Source organism: Triticum aestivum, chromosome 6B (assembly GCF_018294505.1).
Source record: "Triticum aestivum cultivar Chinese Spring chromosome 6B, IWGSC CS RefSeq v2.1, whole genome shotgun sequence".
Taxonomy (NCBI): domain Eukaryota; kingdom Viridiplantae; phylum Streptophyta; class Magnoliopsida; order Poales; family Poaceae; genus Triticum; species Triticum aestivum.
Window position 1 is genome coordinate 420541577 of NC_057810.1, and position 18871 is coordinate 420560447.

General features: G+C 43.4%; 1 protein-coding gene across 4 annotated transcripts; it reads right to left on the reverse strand.

Moving 5' to 3' along the window:
* Window positions 1-5642: 5642 nt before the first annotated feature.
* LOC123137318 (serine/threonine-protein kinase STY13) lies at window positions 5643-13545 on the reverse strand. 4 transcript variants are annotated; one of them, XM_044557025.1, is made up of 7 exons: window positions 13242-13545; window positions 11820-12011; window positions 11575-11707; window positions 11275-11482; window positions 6672-6796; window positions 6424-6582; window positions 5643-6243 (listed from the first exon to the last, which is right to left on the reverse strand). In XM_044557025.1, exons 2-7 carry the CDS (start codon window positions 11948-11950, stop codon window positions 5935-5937), a joined length of 1065 nt encoding a protein of 354 aa, XP_044412960.1. In that variant the 5' UTR covers window positions 11951-12011; window positions 13242-13545; the 3' UTR covers window positions 5643-5934. The 4 variants fall into 4 exon arrangements, with proteins under 4 accessions (XP_044412960.1, XP_044412962.1, XP_044412963.1 ...); XM_044557027.1 differs by having other exon boundaries at window positions 11287-11482; window positions 13242-13544; XM_044557028.1 differs by having other exon boundaries at window positions 11287-11482; window positions 11820-12006; window positions 13242-13541.
* Between the last annotated feature and the right edge of the window lie 5326 nt (window positions 13546-18871).

The window sequence follows — 18871 nt, forward strand, 5'->3', positions numbered from 1 at the left end:
GAATCTAATTTGGTCTCGTCATCTCTGGCTCCACTTCGAGCCCTTGCAATTTGGGGCGTAAGACCTGCTGCTGCTTTCTTGACCTTGTAGTTCTTCAGCTTCACACCTAAATCCAAGGGTTTCTCCGGAAAACTCCTAAGCTTATCGAATATCTTTTTGACCTGCCATGTAAATCATCGTTTTTCAAAAAAATTAGTGATTTGGTGAAAACAAAAAATCCAAGTGTAGTTTGAGCTGATACTAAGTATATATGTGCATATGCCTGACGAAGTCATGCGATTTTATATAAAGGGAAATATAACAAACCTAGCTTGGAGAATTTCTGTCTAACCAACTCTTCTAGAACAAGCTGATCCACCACAGAATCAAGTACAGTGAAGTTCCATATGAAGCTGGAATAGGTAGCAAAAATTAGGAGACAACACATAGGAGAGAAGACAATATATCAAGGGCAGGCATTATCCTCTGTTTCAATGTATCGTAATCCTAAAAGGCCAGCAGAGTTTGAAAATCATGCCTTTATGTATATTGACATCTTGATTTCCTAGTCTAATCAACACTAAACCAGAATGCCGAAGAATAAAAAGCTTCAGGCTATGCAACGAATACATTACAGTGGTAACTACTAACAAGCTACATGAACCACCCAGGTGTTGTATTTTCTCCAAACTTAATCCCAGGTTATATATTGTTGGTATATATCAGTGTGCTATTCTAGTAAACCTTGACCATATATATCAACACCCGTTGTTGAAAAAATAAGTGGAAAAGGGACAAATATTATCCTCTGTCCAAATTCTGGTTAAAAGGCACCCGAGATACCAGGGTGAATATTAAACAAAGAAAAACATGCTTTTTTACCATCTATCAGTAAAATCAGATTATCCAATCAAACTTAATTGCCCCAAAGGAACTAATATTTTACATTTTTAACTACAACCAATTCACCATTATATGTTCGCTTGTGCATAATCTAAATAATGCAGCCTATTTGGCTGTCATTGTAAACTCAGTGGTTATATCTTATTTGTACAGAAGAATTGATGGAATGAAAAGTAAGAAACAATCAATTCTTGTTCTATTCCCAAAACATCCCCAGATAGTGCATTGAGTTGAGTGTTTACAGGCAGCCAAGCAAAGTTGCAAATACGCTCACACCACTCCCATCCTTGGTTAAGGTCTGACGGCTAGAGATCTGACCAGAAGTTGTATATAAAAGCATGTAGACGGGAAGAGATTAGAGATGGAGAGGAAGTAGTCCAGCATAGCACCTCCACCTCAACCATCACAACAAAACGAAGCCGTGGAGCGCATCAGGGGAGAATAGCAGTAGGTGGTGGCGGCACCGCCGTGGATGAGCAGCGCGCAGCCAACGGCGTACTTGCGGAGGTCGGCGTTGGAAGAGGCGGGGATGGCGCGGAGGAGACGGGTATGAGGACGGGGGTGGACGGTAAGGCTGTTGAAAGAAACAGAGGAGGCAGTGGAGGCGTCGGGGCAAGGACGGCGTCGGCACTCGGCCGCTTACTTGCCAAGATCGACGTTAGGAAGATTGGGAAGGGGGCGGAGCCGTGGGGGAGACGGCGAGGAGGTGGGGCGTCGTGGTGGTGGTCGGCGGTGGGGCATGAGTGTTGGGGTGGATAGCGCCGACACCAACAGCAGCGCGACACCTCTCCAGATCGTTCCACGGCCTTCCTTTTTTCTCTGAGATGGACAGATGAGGCAGGGGAGAGATGGGCTGAACAGGAGATACAAGGAGTCATCTGCAAACAGAGGAGTGGCGGGCGGTTTTTTGCAAAATTGCCACAGATTGCCCAGCTGCGTTGGATTTAGATCTGATGGCCATAAGTGAAAGATGGCAGGCACACCATCACCACCAACTTGGGTTTTTATAGGAGTAAAGATATTATACACCCTTTGTGAAAGAAACATGAGGTCTCACCAAAAACCATGGGAGTTATGTCTCTCTTGTACTGAGACGTTATTGATCTAGCCTACAATACATTGTTACTAGGCCGATCCAATACTGTAGCTGCATTTTTTTTTTTTTTGGTTTTTCACTGTTTTACATCGGTTTCTTTGTTTCTTTCTTCGGTTTGCACCGGTTTTCTTCTGTTTCCTTCATCATTTTTTCAAAAAAGAAATCATTTTTCCTTTTTCCTTTTTATATTATTTTTCCTTTTTTTCCAACACATACCTATTTTTTCATGCACACTGTAAAAAATTGGTATATATAACGAATATTTTTAATGCGCATTTAACGTTTTTCATATAGATGTTTAACATTTTTTCAAATATATATTTTCATGTATATTTTCTTCATGATAATCACACATTTTTCACATACATCTAAAACATATATTTTTAATACTTTTCAAATACATGATTAATATTGTTTCAAATATGTGTTTTGAACATCTCTCCAAATACATGTTAAACATTTTTCGAATGCATATTGAAACTTTTATAGGACAATACAATTTTTTGTAAAACTATGTGAACATTTTTTCTAAAATTGTATAACATTTTTTTAAAGTCACTAACATATTTTTGAAATATGTGAACATTTTTTCCTAAAATGTAACGAATGGTATGAAACATTATTTTTGAATTCCACCCATATTTTTTTACATAATATAACAATTTCCAAATAATGTCACGTGCATATTGTTTGAAATGCGTGAACATTTTTGAAATGTCATATACATTTTTCTAAATGCTACAAACATTTTCTAAAAATTGAGCGAACATGTTTATACATTGCATGAACATTTTTTAAAGTACGATGAACACTTATATTATTTAACTAAATTATTTGTTGATAATATAAGAATTCGTATGTTGTCAAAATATAAACTGAACTAAAAAAACACATGTGTGACGTCATCGTGACAAAACCACTTAGATACTGGGTTTTTCTTGGTTTCCTGTTCAGATATTTTCTTTGTGTTTCTTCTTTTTTTATCTCTTTTTCTTTTTCAGTTTTCTTTCTTATTTTTGTTTTTTATTTTCTCAACATTTTTTATTTTTTCATGAAAAGTTGAAAATTCACGAACTATTTCCATATATACGAACTTTTTTCAAATGCATACTTTTAGGTCTGAACTTTTCCAAATCCATGGACAATTTTCCAAATAATGTGAACTTTTTCTATAATAGCATGAACTTTTTCAAATTCATGAACTTTTCATATTTCAACAACTTCTTCAAATTCCTTATTTTAAATTTTTGTGAAATTTTCTCAAATTCACGAACTTTTTTTTTTATGAACTTTCTAAGATTAGCAATTTTTTCATTATTTACACGCACAATTCAAGAGATAAAATGCTTTAGGAAAACAAATCTACGAACAAAACAATTCAGGTTGCGACACCATTTGTCAGAAGGGTAACCTAACTAACTACTCCCTCTGTTCCAAAATATAATGTGCATTGATTTCCGTACAAGTCAATCATTTGAATGTTTGACCATGATTAGAATAAAATAATACCATATGCATTACCTAATAGATAAAATATGAAACTGCTTTTCATGATGAATCAAATGATATAAATTTCGTATTGTTGATATTGATATATTTTTCTAAAACTCGGTCAGACATGCACTCATTTGACTTTTGGAAAAATAAATACACCTTATATAAAAGAGACGAAGGGAGTATTTTTTAAATATAAATAACCTAACTAACTTTTTTTTAAGAATCTCGTTTTTGAGACAATTTTAAGAATCTCGAGAAGCGTTTAGAGCTAGAAGCAGCCTGCTGCCCCGTTCTCAGAAGTCGCCTTCTGTGGCCGTTAAAGCCCATTAGGCTAGTGTGGCCAGGGTGTGTATGCCTTGTGGGAATCAGGGCCCGTTCAGGCAAGAGGCCGGAAACAAATCGATCATGTTCCCTCAGAAAAAAAAATCGATCACGCTGTCTCAAAAAATACTCTCTCTGTATCAAAATAAAAAATATAAGACATTTTTCTGACACTTATCATAGTGTAAAAAAACATCTTATATTCTACTCCCTCCGTAAACTGATATAAGAGCGTTTAGATCATTATTTTAGTAATCTAAACGCTCTTATATTAATTTTTAGACGGAGTAACACAGAAGGAGTATTTTGATAGATCATGGACGCACCGTATTCGTTCGTTTTACTTCCTATCGAGGCGAGGCAAGCCGCTGGGGGAATGGCGAACGGCCGGCGAACGAGCATCGACGGATAAGCATGCACCTTGTCCTAGTTGCCCACGACGTGGACCGCGTACCCGGTCAGCCATGGTCGTCAATTGGTCAGTCCTTGCCCAAGATACAACAAGGAGTCAGGAGTGCACGGTAATTCTCAGTTCCCCTGATCAGTGTAAAATTAGATCCTCCGAATATTTGAATTCTTTTAGTTCTTTCAATTTGTTGTACAAACTTGTTGCGAAGTGGGGAATGAGATTTGTTTAGTATTCTCTTCGATTCATATTATTTGTCGCAACTTTAATATAAAACTTAGCAGGGGGTTGTTAAACTGGCGGTACATGGATAGGTATCTTCTCAAACCAAAAACGTCAATGCAAGAAAAAGTCCATATGATATTAATTAGGAGGAAGGCATTGAATATGATCCAAGAAAAAGGAAACAAGCAAAATATTATCAATTATCATCCAAATCTCAAAGAAGTGGTGAGCAGAAAGTGGTTGATCGGTTCATGTGTAATTTAAAATGTAATTAATTCATTAATTAAAACTAGTTTTAGTTGTTCACTTTATATTTCACTTGATAATTTGATGTCACAATGGCAATTATATAGGCTATGGAATATTCAAGGTCAGGTGATGTTCTTTTGCTAATATTTTTTTGAACATCAGTACAGACACAAGCGCTCATATACACGCGCATACACTCATCCCTATGAACGTACACACGCACACCCTGCCCCTATGAGCACCTCCGAAAAACTGAGCCGGCATATCATCTTGAAATCTACGAAGTCACTGTAGGCACCTCGTCGTCGACGGGAACGTCTCCTCCCACTGAATGCGCATCGCCGGAAATCCTGAAATAAATCCAGGAATAAATGCGAGCACCAGGATTTGAACCCTGATGGGCTGGGATACCACAGTCCCTCTAACCATCCAACCATTGTTTGCAAATGGCGCTTCACACGGCAAATCTAATGTTTTCGACGGCAATTCTAGTGACGTAAGGATGGCAAGTTAGTTGATACACATGGCACAAAAATAAGTTGACACAAACGGCAATTTTTTGTAAAAAAAATAAACTGAAAAACAAAGTTGCCATGCTTGACAACTAAAGGTGTCATCCTCGCATTGGGCGTTATCAGATTCCAAAATCATTACCATTAGTAAAGTTTTGGCTTAGTTACATACTACTCCCTCCGTCTCAAAATAGATGTCTTAACTTTGTACTAACTTTAGTATAAAGTTGTACTAGGGTTAAAACACTTATTTTGGGATGGAGGGAGTATAATAGTATATCATTGCATCAGTGTTTTGTGCATCGGGGTTATTCTTTTTCTCTGGCTCTGCCCCCGAGTTAGCAGTCCCACTCGCAGCCTTTAACAGACTCAAGATAGCAGCATTGATGATGCAAAAAAGAAAAGAAAACAGAGTTATGGAACAAAGGAAGTCGTCCACAGTGTCCTTTCCAAGTGAGTAAATGATTAATGCCAATTATATCTATACGATGGGCGCGCAATTTTGATATGGAAGGTTCATGGAAAATATACGATATAGTAACTATTTTCACCATTACTAGCAGGAGCCAAAAGGTTACTCAGATCTACCCTGCCGATATGTTCAAACATGTCAGAGAAGAAGGGGTGGCCTGATGAGCAGAAACAACAGTTTTCAGGGACTCCTGCCATGCTTTGGGTATGGACTATGGGTGTGTTCTTTTGATGTTTTGCATCATCTTGGGAGTTCCCTTGTTCCATCTGTGAGGCTAATAACACTGGCTGAAGCAGAAAAAGAAGCCCCTTGGCTTGTCTTCAATATTGCCTTTAGGCGTGATATCACCTCGAGAAGCCATTAGAGAGCTCGTCCCAGGCGATTCAGGAGGTAAGATTGCATTCTCCGAACTGAATGTGCGAGCCGGGGCCATATGTTCTGGCGGTGAAAGGGTTGAGAGGTAATGGAGAAGCATTTGAACTATCTGGGTGAAGTTTGGTCTGTCGCTTGGGTCTTCTTTCCAGCAGGATGTTAGGATCTCTGACAGCTCCTCCGGCAAATTATCTGCACTTGGTCTGATGTTCTGCAGAAAATGAGGTCTCATAAGGTCAATTACTAATATATGACACAGGTGTATGCATTATGGAATAATGCATGATAAAACATATTCAAAACAATCAGAACTCCCTGCAGCATAAATAGGTTCAAGAAAGTCTATAAAACAGCAAATGCGTACGACTATACTCTAAAAATCTAATGTTACCTTGAAAGCGGCAGCATATGCAGCTTGCAGGTTAGACATGCCCTCAAAGGGTAGTCTATTGTGTAGTAGTTCCCATAACACAATCGCAAAGCTGTAAACATCTACTTTGTGGTTGTAATGTTTCTTTTCTCCGTGCCTTAATGTGACTGTGCTGTACAACTGTTGAATTATTTCAGGTTAATCGCATAATAAAAAAGAAATGAAAAAGGTTCAAGAACTGAAAGATATAAAACTGCAGTAGCACAAACCTCAGGAGCCATCCAACGGTATGTTCCTGTTTCTGCGGTCATCATCTCTGTTAACGTCTCTTCTCTTGCTAAACCAAGGTCGACGAGCTTAACTGTTCTCTGGTCTGCTGTAAGCAGCAGATTCTCTGTACAAAGAGAAGGGCAAAAACTATGGACTCAGAATCAACTTTGTTTGCACAAACATTTCCTCAGGCAGATCATTTGAGATTAATGTAGGAAAAGATTAGCTTACAGAAGATAACTACAGACTACAGAATAACATACCAAGGAAATGGTAGATCAACAAAACCAGTGTTAGCCTTAATGAAATATCACATCTCATATGCATTGCTGACTCGGTACTAGACTAGTAAGTAGTTATTTCTCATATGCATTGCTGGCTCAGTACTAGACTAGCAGTAATTGTCTAATAAAAACAGGACTACGTCGCACCAAAGTATAACTATCTGTCAACGTCTCTTTGTTCAGCTGACTTAGCTAACTGTGGGCCTGGAACATGGTAAAAAGTGCAAAACAGTATGGTACAAGTCATCATTCACTGAACAACTATAATAACTCCTCTTTCTCGACCTTACGCATCTCCTTTATCTTGCTCCAGCATCTTGTTAGTACAAACTGGAAATAATTTCACAAACTTGGGAGCAGTTCTTTGATCCAAGACTGTCCATTCCACATCATGTCCAATCTGATGCACCAAAAATATGGTGTCCAAAATCTACAAGAAATATATTCATCGGCCAATGGATCTAACAAATTTTGAAGACGTTCACACATAGCAAGATCTAGAGGGAAGCCAGACCTTCAATCCAAGATCCAACAAATCTAGAATATTTATAATCGAAGATCCTGGTCAAGCTGGTAGTTGAGGACTTGGTTCTCAATGTTATCAGCGCGTATGCCCCGCAAGTAGGCCACAATGAGAACACCAAGAGGGAGTTCTGGGAAGGCCTGGAAGACATGGTTAGGAGTGTACCGATTGGTGAGAAGCTCTTCATAGGAGGAGACCTCAATGGCCACGTGGGTACATCTAACACAGGTTTTGAAGGGGCGCATGGGGGCTTTGGCTATGGCATCAGGAATCAAGAAGGAGAAGATGTCTTAAGCTTTGCTCTAGCCTACAACATGATTGTAGCCAACACCCTCTTTAGAAAGAGAGAATCACATCTGGTTACTTTTAGTAGTGGCCAACACTCTAGCCAGATTGATTTCATCCTCTCAAGAAGGGAACACAGGCGTGCGTGCCTAGACTGTAAGGTGATACCTGGAGAGAGTGTTGTACCCCAGCATAAGCTGGTGGTTGCTGACTTCCGCTTTCGGATTCGTGTCCAGCGGGATAAGCGGGCTAAAGTCGCTAGAACGAAGTGGTGGAAGCTCAAGGGGGAGGTAGCTCAGGCGTTCAAGGAGAGGGTCATTAAGGAGGGCCCTTGGGAGGAAGGAGGGGATGCGGACAATGTGTGGATGAAGATGGCGACTTGCATTCGTAAGGTGGCCTCAGAGGAGGTTTGGAGTGTCCAGGGGAAGGAGAAGCGAAGATAAGGATACCTGGTGGTGGAATGATGATGTCCAGAAGGCGATTAAAGAGAAGAAAGATTGCTTTAGACGCCTATACCTGGATAGGAGTGCACACAACATAGAGAAGTACAAGATGGCGAAGAAGGCCGCAAAGCGAGCTGTTGGTGAAGCAAGGGGTCGGGCGTATGAGGACCTCTACCAACGGTTAGGCACGAAGGAAGGCGAAAGGGACATCTATAAGATGGCCAAGATCCGAGAGAGGAAGACGAGGGATATTGGCCAAGTCAAATGCATCAAGGACGGAGCAGGCCAACTCTTGGTGAAGGACAAGGAGATTAAGCATAGATGGCGGGAGTACTTCGACAAGCTGTTCAATGGGGAGAATGAAAGCTCTACCATTGAGCTGGACGACTCTTCTGATGAGACCAGCATGCGTTTTGTGCGTCGAATCCAGGAGTCTGAGGTCAAGGAGGCTTTAAAAAGGATGAAGGGAGGCAAGGCGATGGGCCCGGATTGTATCCCCGTTGAGGTGTGGAAAGGTCTCGGGGACATGGCGATAGTATGGCTAACCAGGCTTTTCAATCTCATTTTTCGGGCAAACAAGATGCCAGAAGAATGGAGACGGAGTATATTAGTACCAATCTTCAAGAACAAGGGGGATGTTCAGAGTTGTACTAATTACCGTGGAATTAAGCTGATGAGCCATACAATGAAGCTATGGGAGAGAGTCATTGAGCACCGCTTAAGAAGAATGACAAGCGTGACCAAAAACCAGTTTGGTTTCATGCCTGGGAGGTCGACCATGGAAGCCATTTTCTTGGTACGACAGCTTATGGAGAGATATAGGGAGCAAAAGAAGGACTTGCATATGGTGTTCATTGACTTGGAGAAGGCCTATGATAAGATACCGCGGAATGTCATGTGGTGGGCCTTGGAGAAACACAAAGTCCCAGCAAAGTACATTACCCTCATCAAGGACATGTACGATAATGTTGTGACAAGTGTTCGAACAAGTGATGTCGACACTGATGACTTCCCGATTAAGATAGGACTGCATCAGGGGTCAGCTTTGAGCCCTTATCTTTTTGCATTGGTGATGGATGAGGTCACAAGGGATATATACAAGGAGATATCCCATGGTGTATGCTCTTTGCGGATGATGTGGTGCTAGTTGACGATAGTCGGGCGGGGGTAAATAGGAAGTTAGAGTTATGGAGACAAACCTTGGAATCGAAAGGGTTTAGGCTTAGTAGGACTAAAACCGAGTACATGATGTGCGGTTTCAGTACTACTAAGTGTGAGGAGGAGGAGGTTAGCCTTGATGGTCAGGTGGTACCTCGGAAGGACACCTTTCGGTATTTGGGGTCAATGCTGCAGGAGGATGGGGGTATTGATGAAGATGTGAACCATCGGATCAAAGCCGGATGGATGAAGTGGCGCCAAGCTTCTGGCATTCTCTGTGACAAGAGAGTGCCACAAAAGCTAAAAGGCAAGTTCTACAGGACGGCGGTTCGACCCGCAATGTTGTATGGCGCTGAGTGTTGGCCGACTAAAAGGCGACATGTTCAACAGTTAGGTGTGGCGGAGATGCGTATGTTGAGATGGATGTGTGGCCACACGAGGAAGGATCGAGTCCGGAATGATGATATACGAGATAGAGTTGGGGTAGCACCAATTGAAGAGAAGCTTGTCCAACATCGTCTGAGATGGTTTGGGCATATCCAGCGCAGGCCTCCAGAAGCTCCAGTGCATAGCGGATGGCTAAAGCGTGCGGAGAATGTCAAGAGAGGGCGGGGTAGACCGAATTTGACATGGGAGGAGTCCGTTAAGAGAGACCTGAAGGATTGGGGTATCACCGAAGAGCTAGCTATGGACAGGGGTGCATGGAAGCTTGCTATCCATGTGCCAGAGCCATGAGTTGGTTGCGAGATCTTATGGGTTTCATCTCTAGCCTACCCCAACTTGCTTGGGACTAAAGGCTTTGTTGTTGTTGTTGTTGTTGTTGTTGAAGATCCAACAAATCTTGACGCTCAGTTGAGTCAGTCAAGATCTGTCTCCCTGTCCTAATTTTGCTTTTGCCGAACCGGAAACACAAATCTGACTGGAATCCTACACCCATATCCATGTTTAGCAACCTTCATCTGACTAGAACACCTGAATCCAAGTCGGATCCCGACACCTATGTCACCAACGCTGAGGCATTGTTTCCTGGTTATAGTTATAAGTGCAAGCTATTTATTAAGTGTGTGATATCTTAGTTTCTCTGATGATAAAGTAAAAGATATTCGATCAGCCAATGCACGTGCATAGAAATCATAATATTAAGAGGTGGAATCAGAACACATACAGTACTAAGGAATAAATTACAGAAGTCACACACATTTATAACTTAGAAGGTGTGCACTTTGCACATTGATCCAATAAATTTCACTATTCATAGAATAAGATCAGGCTACTTGGGTAATTATTCTTGCTACTTGTTGCACTGTACATTGAGGCTATAAATGCTTCAACATCTCAATATGTATGGACACTTATGCTTAATTTGTGACCATAAACTATAGTATTTAGTAGGTATATCACCCAGAAGTGCATACACTACATGCTTCCCCGCGCTTGTGTTCTTCGCACACACAACTAGTGATGTTTGTGTAAAATTTCCAGGTGCACTGGTCCCATAGTAAGACTAGCTCGTGAACACAGACATTGCTAACACAACAGAGCATGGGCTAATGGGAACAAGAAAGTCATGCGCCACTGGTCACTTGTTTAATTAACTTCCTAACATCCCCTTAACTTGGTTCTGAAGGCAGAATTCAGCACAAACTTGAAAGAAATCCAATGCATTGCTATGCCAACGGTAAAAGTAACAGTACGACACCTCAAATGTACCCATGCGTGTACACATTGCTTATACAATATGAGACTTAACGTGCACTATTATGAACATTAAAGTGGCGCGTATAGCGTACTGCATAAATTGACTTCACAGGAAAGAGGGGGAAATCAGGGTATATATGGACAGAAGGAAAGCCACTATCCTCTTTGCAGAAATTCACCTAGTATTCAAATGCAAAATGGAAAATCTTACCAGGTTTCTTACCAGGTTTAAGATCACGATGAATGATCCCATGTGCATGCAAACATTCCATGGCTCGGGCGATGTCCAATGCAAATCCAACTGCTACACGAGGCTCCAGGTTCCTAGGCCGTAAGCTGACCAAATACTTCCGCAAAGAGCCCCCCACTAATAGCTCAGTCACCACCACCATGACAGGCTCTAGGCAAGCTCCAATAAACTGAACAACAGGCAGATATAGTTTTCAATATCCAAAAGCACCCAACGCTTCCAGCCAATGAAAGAATGATAGTAGTCAGCAAAGAAGCGAACCTTGACAAGGTTCTTGTGCTGCACCCTTGACAGCATGGTCACCTCTCTCAAGAACCTACCCTGCCTCTTGATGACCTCTTCAGGGGTGTCCCCTTTGTGCACAATCTTGATAGCAACATTTTGGTTCTTGTACCTACGAACCCCATCATCATGAATCATCAACTGAGAGATAATTATAAGCAAACAACTCATACAAATCAGCAAATTGTAGATCGTACATCGTAGTGTAAACAGACGAGCCTTACTTCCCCTCGTAGACCTTTGCATGTCCACCCTCACCGATCCGTGGCCCAACAAAGAGAAGCTTTGGGTCAATGAGCCAGCTGGGATCAATGTGAAGACCTTCACCCGCATAGAATGTGCTCCCCGACTCCATTTCCGCCAGAGTGGATCCACTTTGGGTCCCGTGGGGTCACACGGCCCCACCAAACACTTAACTAAAAGATTAGATATTTTTAGAAGGTGATCGAAATTGGTAGAGAAGTATATCACAAGCATGTTGTACCAGAACCGCGCAGAACATAGATGCATTACGTGTATACGACAAATTCTACTTTCAGAAAGTATTCACAAGTTGCTCCAAAGAATGTATACGAATTAAGAAAATAAAAAGGAAATGTTTGCAAGTTGGTAGATAAGCATGTCATACACACGTATTGAGCACTTCACTGGATATAGGTAGAAATTAGAAGGATCTGGTGTATGCAATACTTTCTTCTTCACGGAAGTATTCGGAAGTTGGTATACAAACATGTTAGGAACATCTCACTGAAAATACGTATACTCTAGAAGGACCGGCTGCATTCGACAATTTGTAAACAAGGTTCTCGTACCACCATTATTTCATTTTTAAGTTCACAACAAAAAAGAACCAATGGCCTTGTGACCATGAGGTCACGGGTTCAAGTCCTGGAAACAGCCTCTTACAGAAATGTAGGGAAAGGCTGCGTACAATAGACCCAAAGTGGTCGGACCCTTCCCCAGACCCTGCGCAAGCGGGAGCTACATGCACTGGGGCTGCCCTTTTTTAACAAAAAAGAACCAACTACGACCCTGTTCACCTAGAGGAGAACATATATGCATGCAGTAATGAAAGCCTAAACAATGGATATTCCATATGCATTGAAAACCCATGAGTACCAGCATTGACTGAGTGAGTTACTTGAATGCAATCCAGCACAAAATCACATAAATTTAAAACTAATATGAGGCATGTTTTGCCATCTCTACCCTAAGAGATATTGTGACCGCATTGCATCATGATGAGATCACGATCTTGTAACTACTCGTGACCTGCTTGGCACAGCGGGCTGAACCAGTCGGCACGCAACGATCCGGCCAAACGAGATAGACGCACGCACAAAGCCGCCAGCTAAGCCTGTGGTTAAACACCATGCTTGCGCGCATTTTAGTCCACGCTTGCCGCGAAGCTTTTCTCTGTCAAAAGCGGCGGCCCAACCACCCCGGGAGTGGGAGATGGAACCGCAAATGGCGTCGCAGCCCGACAGTCCACCATGGACACTAGTCTACACTAAGAAGTCAGGAGCAGCGACGGAGCGAACTTGCGCTGACCACTAATCTAGCGCGAGCACGCGTGCAGGGAACGGAATCGGGCGGGATCAGGCAGATTGATCGGGAATTAGGACATGGCCGGGGACAGAGCTTACCAAGAAAGCCCGGATCTCCCTCTTGTAGGAGCGCGAGGAGGCTAGGCCGCCAGGCGTCCGAGGAGCTCGCCTCCGGCGCCTCTGGTGCGCGAGCAGCAGCAGCTCGGCGCCCGGCGCCACATCAAGGGGAGAAGAGGCAGCAGCTAGCTAGGAGCCCGACCGCGCGCGGGTGAAGCGGTGGCAGAGGCAGAGCAACGCGGAGAGAGATGGAGATGGGGATGTGAGGGCGTGGCGGTCGGTCGGAGCGAGGCAGCGTGCAGCCCGTGAGAGGGGGAGGGAGGGAGGGAGAGGGGTAGAAAGATGGGTGAGATCGAGAGATTTCAGTGTACTACTAGTATTCATTCATCTGTTTCCCCGACTCTCTCTAGCCCCTCTCCTCCCTTCTTTCCATCTCTCTTTTCTTTTAGGCCAGCACTCTGCGCCGGCACGCCGGCCGAATTTTTGGCCGGTCCGGCCGCAGCCGTTCGATCTGGCCCCAATAGCCGTCAGATCTGGCATCTTATCCTTCTTTGACTTCATCTTCAACCTCCGTTCCCCACAAGCCTCGATCCCGCGCGCCTCCGTCCTCCTGCCCCGCGAGCACCCGCATCCTCTCCCTGTCGTCGCCGCTCGTCGCAGCACCCAACGCCCTCTCCCCTCGCCGTTCGCCGCTCTTCGCTGTCGACGCTCGTGCGTGCACAGCCTCTTCCCCTCGGTTGAAGCTTTTTTAAACTCTAGTTGAAGCTTTTTTCGCTTCGGTTGAAACTTTTTTCATGGTTTGAAGCTTTTTTTCACATCGATTGAAGCTTTTTCTATAGTTTGGAGCTTCCTCATTTGCCGGTTGAAGCTTTTCCACACACCAGTTGAAGCTTTTTTTGTTATTGAAGCTTTTTTCCACATCCATTGAAGCTTTTTTTTCATGGGGTTGAAGCTTTCTTCCATGCCGGTTGTAGCATTTTGCAGTATGTTTGTAGCAAAACATGATGCTGATTGTAGCAAAAATCAAAATATCGTTGTGCGATGTAGCAAACCGCGATGCCGGTTGCAGCCGGATTGGATGCCGGTAGTAGCAAATTGCAACGCCGGTTGTAGCATGTAGCAAAAATCCCGCGATCCTATCCTCGCCGCCCGTGGTCACCATGCTTGCCGCCTGCGGTCAGCCTCGGTTGTAGCAAAAAAGAAAGGCAGAAGTAGCAAAAAGCGAAGTCGGTTGTAGCAAAAAGCATGTTGCTGGTCTTCGCCCGGCTGGAGCAAAAACAAGGTCGCCGGCGTCGAGGGGCGCAGCTCCGACGTGAATGGATGTAGCAGCCATCTGGGGGGAGGAGGCGGCATGAGGTTGGAGGCTACCAGGAGTAGCCATGGACATGTGCTCTCGTTGGGAAAGAAGAGAGGATGAGGGGATTGCGTTCAAGTGCGGAGGAAACGAGTGGAGGAGAGAGACGCTGAGAAGATAAGGTGTCGTGGGTGGGGCCATAAAGCGCGTGATACGGCTCTACCCGTTTTAATCCAGATCGATCCAACGTCCCGCGTCAGACCGGCGCTAACTTCGGCCGGTGCACCGACGTAAAACGTTTCCCTTTCTTTTAACAATTTGTTTCTACATAAACATGCGGAATTTGCGTATCTTTCCATTATAGAAAAGTGAGAAAAAAATTCGGTTATGGGTTACATCACAAACACGTACACAAGGATGTGTGTGGGCGATGTCCGAAGCACATGATTGGGTGCTCAGCCCAAGCACAAAGTCTATCTCTAGGGCACTACGTGAGATCTAATCCGGTGGCGCCTGCTCTAGCATAGCAGTGCACATCATCCTGGATGATCTGCACTAGACGACCAATGGAAGGGCAAGCGGCGTCGAAGATACATCCATTTCGATGCTTCTAGATTTGCCAAGCCATGAGGATGATGATGGAAGAGATGGCGCGACGTTGAGCCGGAGGGAAGTTGGAGCGAGAAGTCGCACACCAGATCAGGCATACTATTGTAGTGAAGGGAGGTGCAACTGTGGAATGACACCAAGCCAACAATGTCGTGTGAAATTTTTCACGAGGAGCACCCAATCATGATGTGAAGCATATCCTCCGGCACCTGGTCACAGAAGGAGCAAAACTTGTTCATGCTCTGGATTTCTATCTGAAACACACGCAAGGTGGTTCGTCCAAACAGATTGGTTGATGGTCAGAATTACCCATCTCTCAACAATTCCATCCAACTCCACCCTCCGACCATTGTCACGAATGAAAACTACTTCATTTCCTTGCTAATTTCTTCCGCTACGGATTCCTGGTGGTTTTCATACCCTGAATGGATGATACAACAGAACTGAGGTAAAGTTCCATCTATCTCGCCTAAGCTCGTTTGGATATAGCGAAGAAAGTATATTTCCTACTGAATCTACACTTTATGTACCTAGTGCACAATCTATTATGACAACGGAGGTTTGTGCAGCTATGAGAGGGTACAGTAGTTTCAACCTCTTCTTTCATGAATCATAAGATGGTATGACAATAAGCTTAAATTAATTGTCCTTACTTAACAAATGACTATATAATTTGCTCTATGCTTAAGCATACAATATTCCTATCGATTTGTTAACTTTAACTTATTTCTAACAAATCAGACTTAACACTTACAATAAAACACCTTTTCTTTATATTGATATCTTTCGTAAACACCTGAATGTCTCTCAAAATATACAATGCTTCTTGCGGAAAACAATTAGTTAAGAAACCTTGTAAGAATAATCAATATTTCCTTTATTCTGTGTCGGCTTATCCCCTGCTTTGCGAGAACATTCTTCCATGAGAATCTGTATCAAAAAGTCTAAGGTAACTCTAGAAAGTGTTCACCTTAAGACCAAAGAGGAGTTCAATATCGGCGTTAAAAACATCAACAAAGAGCATAGTACCTGTTTGAGTGGAGAGGTTTGGAACTGTTAACATTTGTTAGCTTTTATGGGCCAGCTAGCTTGGGTGGGCTAGAAAAACCTTGCTAGCTCAGGAGAGCCAGATCGGCTCACTTCCGACGGTAAACTTCGCGTAGTAGTAACATAGACTAGTAACATATGCAATGTTACTAGTCCAAGTTACTCACCACTATGACCAGCCTAAGCAATGTAACCAAATGCTCCTTACTCCGCCTTGTTATCTCCCCCGGAAACCCAATGCATGGAACGCAACTATGCGTTGATCAGTCAAGAAATCAAAGTCGGCTTGCATGCGAGTTAATACGTGGCCCTACATGGTAGCTAAAATGGCATCTCTTAGTTGTTGGGATTAACTGTTGCGTTTAGAGACAGAAATCAGGGCTTTGATTGGAGAAAGGACTAGTCAAGTTTCTCCTTCTCCTCCAATCTGCTTGCACCTTGGTCCCGCTGCACCTTCTAACGTGACTTATTACACTTAAACGAAGGGAGTAGTACGAGATACGGTGGCACACTGACTTAGGTCGAATACAAGTGCCCAAAATTGTGTGCATGTTATAATAAGGATTCACTTAATATAGTACGTGAGCGAACAAAGGGATCAATTGGACAGTGTTCACGAGCAGTAGCGAGATGTGTGAGGTAAGATACACCGCCGGTGCTTTTAACTTTTCTTATTAATTTGTTTGTTTCACCCTCTGACTGGTGGGACCCAATGTACTACATGGAGAGAGGTAAGGTGACTAAGGCTGCATTATTTTTGTACTACCAACACTGCTTTAAATCCCAAAAGACCTTAGACTAGGCACAATGGATAGTAATGTTACTAGTCTATGTTACTACCTCTATAGTGGGGAGTAACATTGTGTGGTATCATGCAACACTTCATTTATTAGATTGTAGGTTCATTTTGTCTTGATATGTGTGATGTTACAGACTTACAGTAACTAGATATGTTACCACATGCCTCTCTTTCCTCATTAATTACTCGCCGCATCATCTATTTTGCCTAAAGATGTGTGATGTTACCACCTATGTTACTCCCACTGTAGATAGTCTTACCACCAAAGCCACATGACACGATTATGATTTAAATCCCAATGACTCCCACGCAAAAAAACACGGCATGCTTGTCACGCGAATGCAGGAATGTATAAAAGGTTATTTTCCTCTCGTTGAACATAACGGGAGGGTGGTGTAGCTGGTTAGCCTGTTCGCTCATCAAACTTGAGGTCTCGGGTTCGATAACTACACTTGAGCATAATTTTGTTTTTATTCGACTTATTTCTTCCACCCAATGACAGGTAGACCCCGCATGACAGAGAGAGAAAGTGATCTGGGGCGGTGCCAGGAGGATTCTTTGACTCGTCAAAATGGATGGATATAGAGTTATACGATCTCGTAGTGACCGTATAATCACCTCATCACGTATACGCTGCAGCCTCGGCGCTTGTTTTCTAGGGTTTGCACTCTTCACACTCTCTCTCACTACAAAAAAAGACACATCCGTGACATTTTGGGCCGAACAAAATTTTTTTTGTCATACTTATGACACTTCTATGACGATAATTGTGACAAAACCCGGTATCATCATAGATGTGGTGGGCTCCTACTTCTATGACAAAAAATCATGACAGAAAATGGGCTTCTCGTCCTGGGCGGGCCGGAGAAGCAGCTGCATGACATTTTTTGGGCCGTCCATGACGGAAAAAACCATGGTAGAAGCGAGGGCGAGGAAAATTTCTGGGAGTTCCCGGTTATGGTGGGTGGTCGGGGGCCGAGCGATATGTGTTTCTCTCGTACACGTATGCGCGTGTGTGCGAGGCATTGGGCTCTAACTGAACCTGAGCGAGGCGTTGCCTAACTAAACCCAAGCGATTGCACTGCAGGCTACGCGTTACTGAACCCGAGCTATCGATCGATGGCTGTTAACTGAACCCGATCGAGCGATTCCTTCGCTACTGCTGCTAACTGAAGCCGATCGATGCTGCCTCTGGATGCTTGTTGGACGGTGATGGGTTGGATGAAATTTACCATGTAATCAAGTTAGTTTTGTTAGGGTTTGATCCCTAGTATCCATTATATTCTAAGATTGATGTTGCTATGACTTTGCCATGTGTAATGCTTGTCACTAGGGCCCGAGTGCCATGATTTCATATCCGAACCTATTATGTTTTCTTGAATATATATGAGTTCTTGATCCTATCTTGCAAGTCAATAGTCACCTACTATGTGTTATGATCCGACAACCCCGAAGTGACAACACTACAAAAAAAGACACATCCGTGACATTTTGGGCCGAACGAAAAGAAATTTTGTCATACTTATGACACTTCTATGACAATAATTGTGACATAACCCGGTATCATCATAGATGTGGTGGGATCCTACTTCCATGACAAAAAATCAAGATAGAAAATGGGCTTTTCGTCCTGGGCGGGCCGGAGACGCAGCTGCGTGACATTCTTTGGGCCGTCCATGACGGAAAAAACCGTGGTAGAAGCGAGTGCGAGGAAAATTTCGGTGAGTTCCCGGTCACGGTGGGTGGTCGGGGGCCGAGCGATGCGCGTTTCTCTCGTACACGTACGCGCGTGTGCGAGGCGTTGGGCTCTAACTAAACCCGAGCGAGGCGTTGGGCTCTAACTGAACCCGAGCGATTGCACTGCAGGCTACGAGTTACTGAACCCGAGCGATCGATCGATGGCTGTTAACTGAACCCGATCGA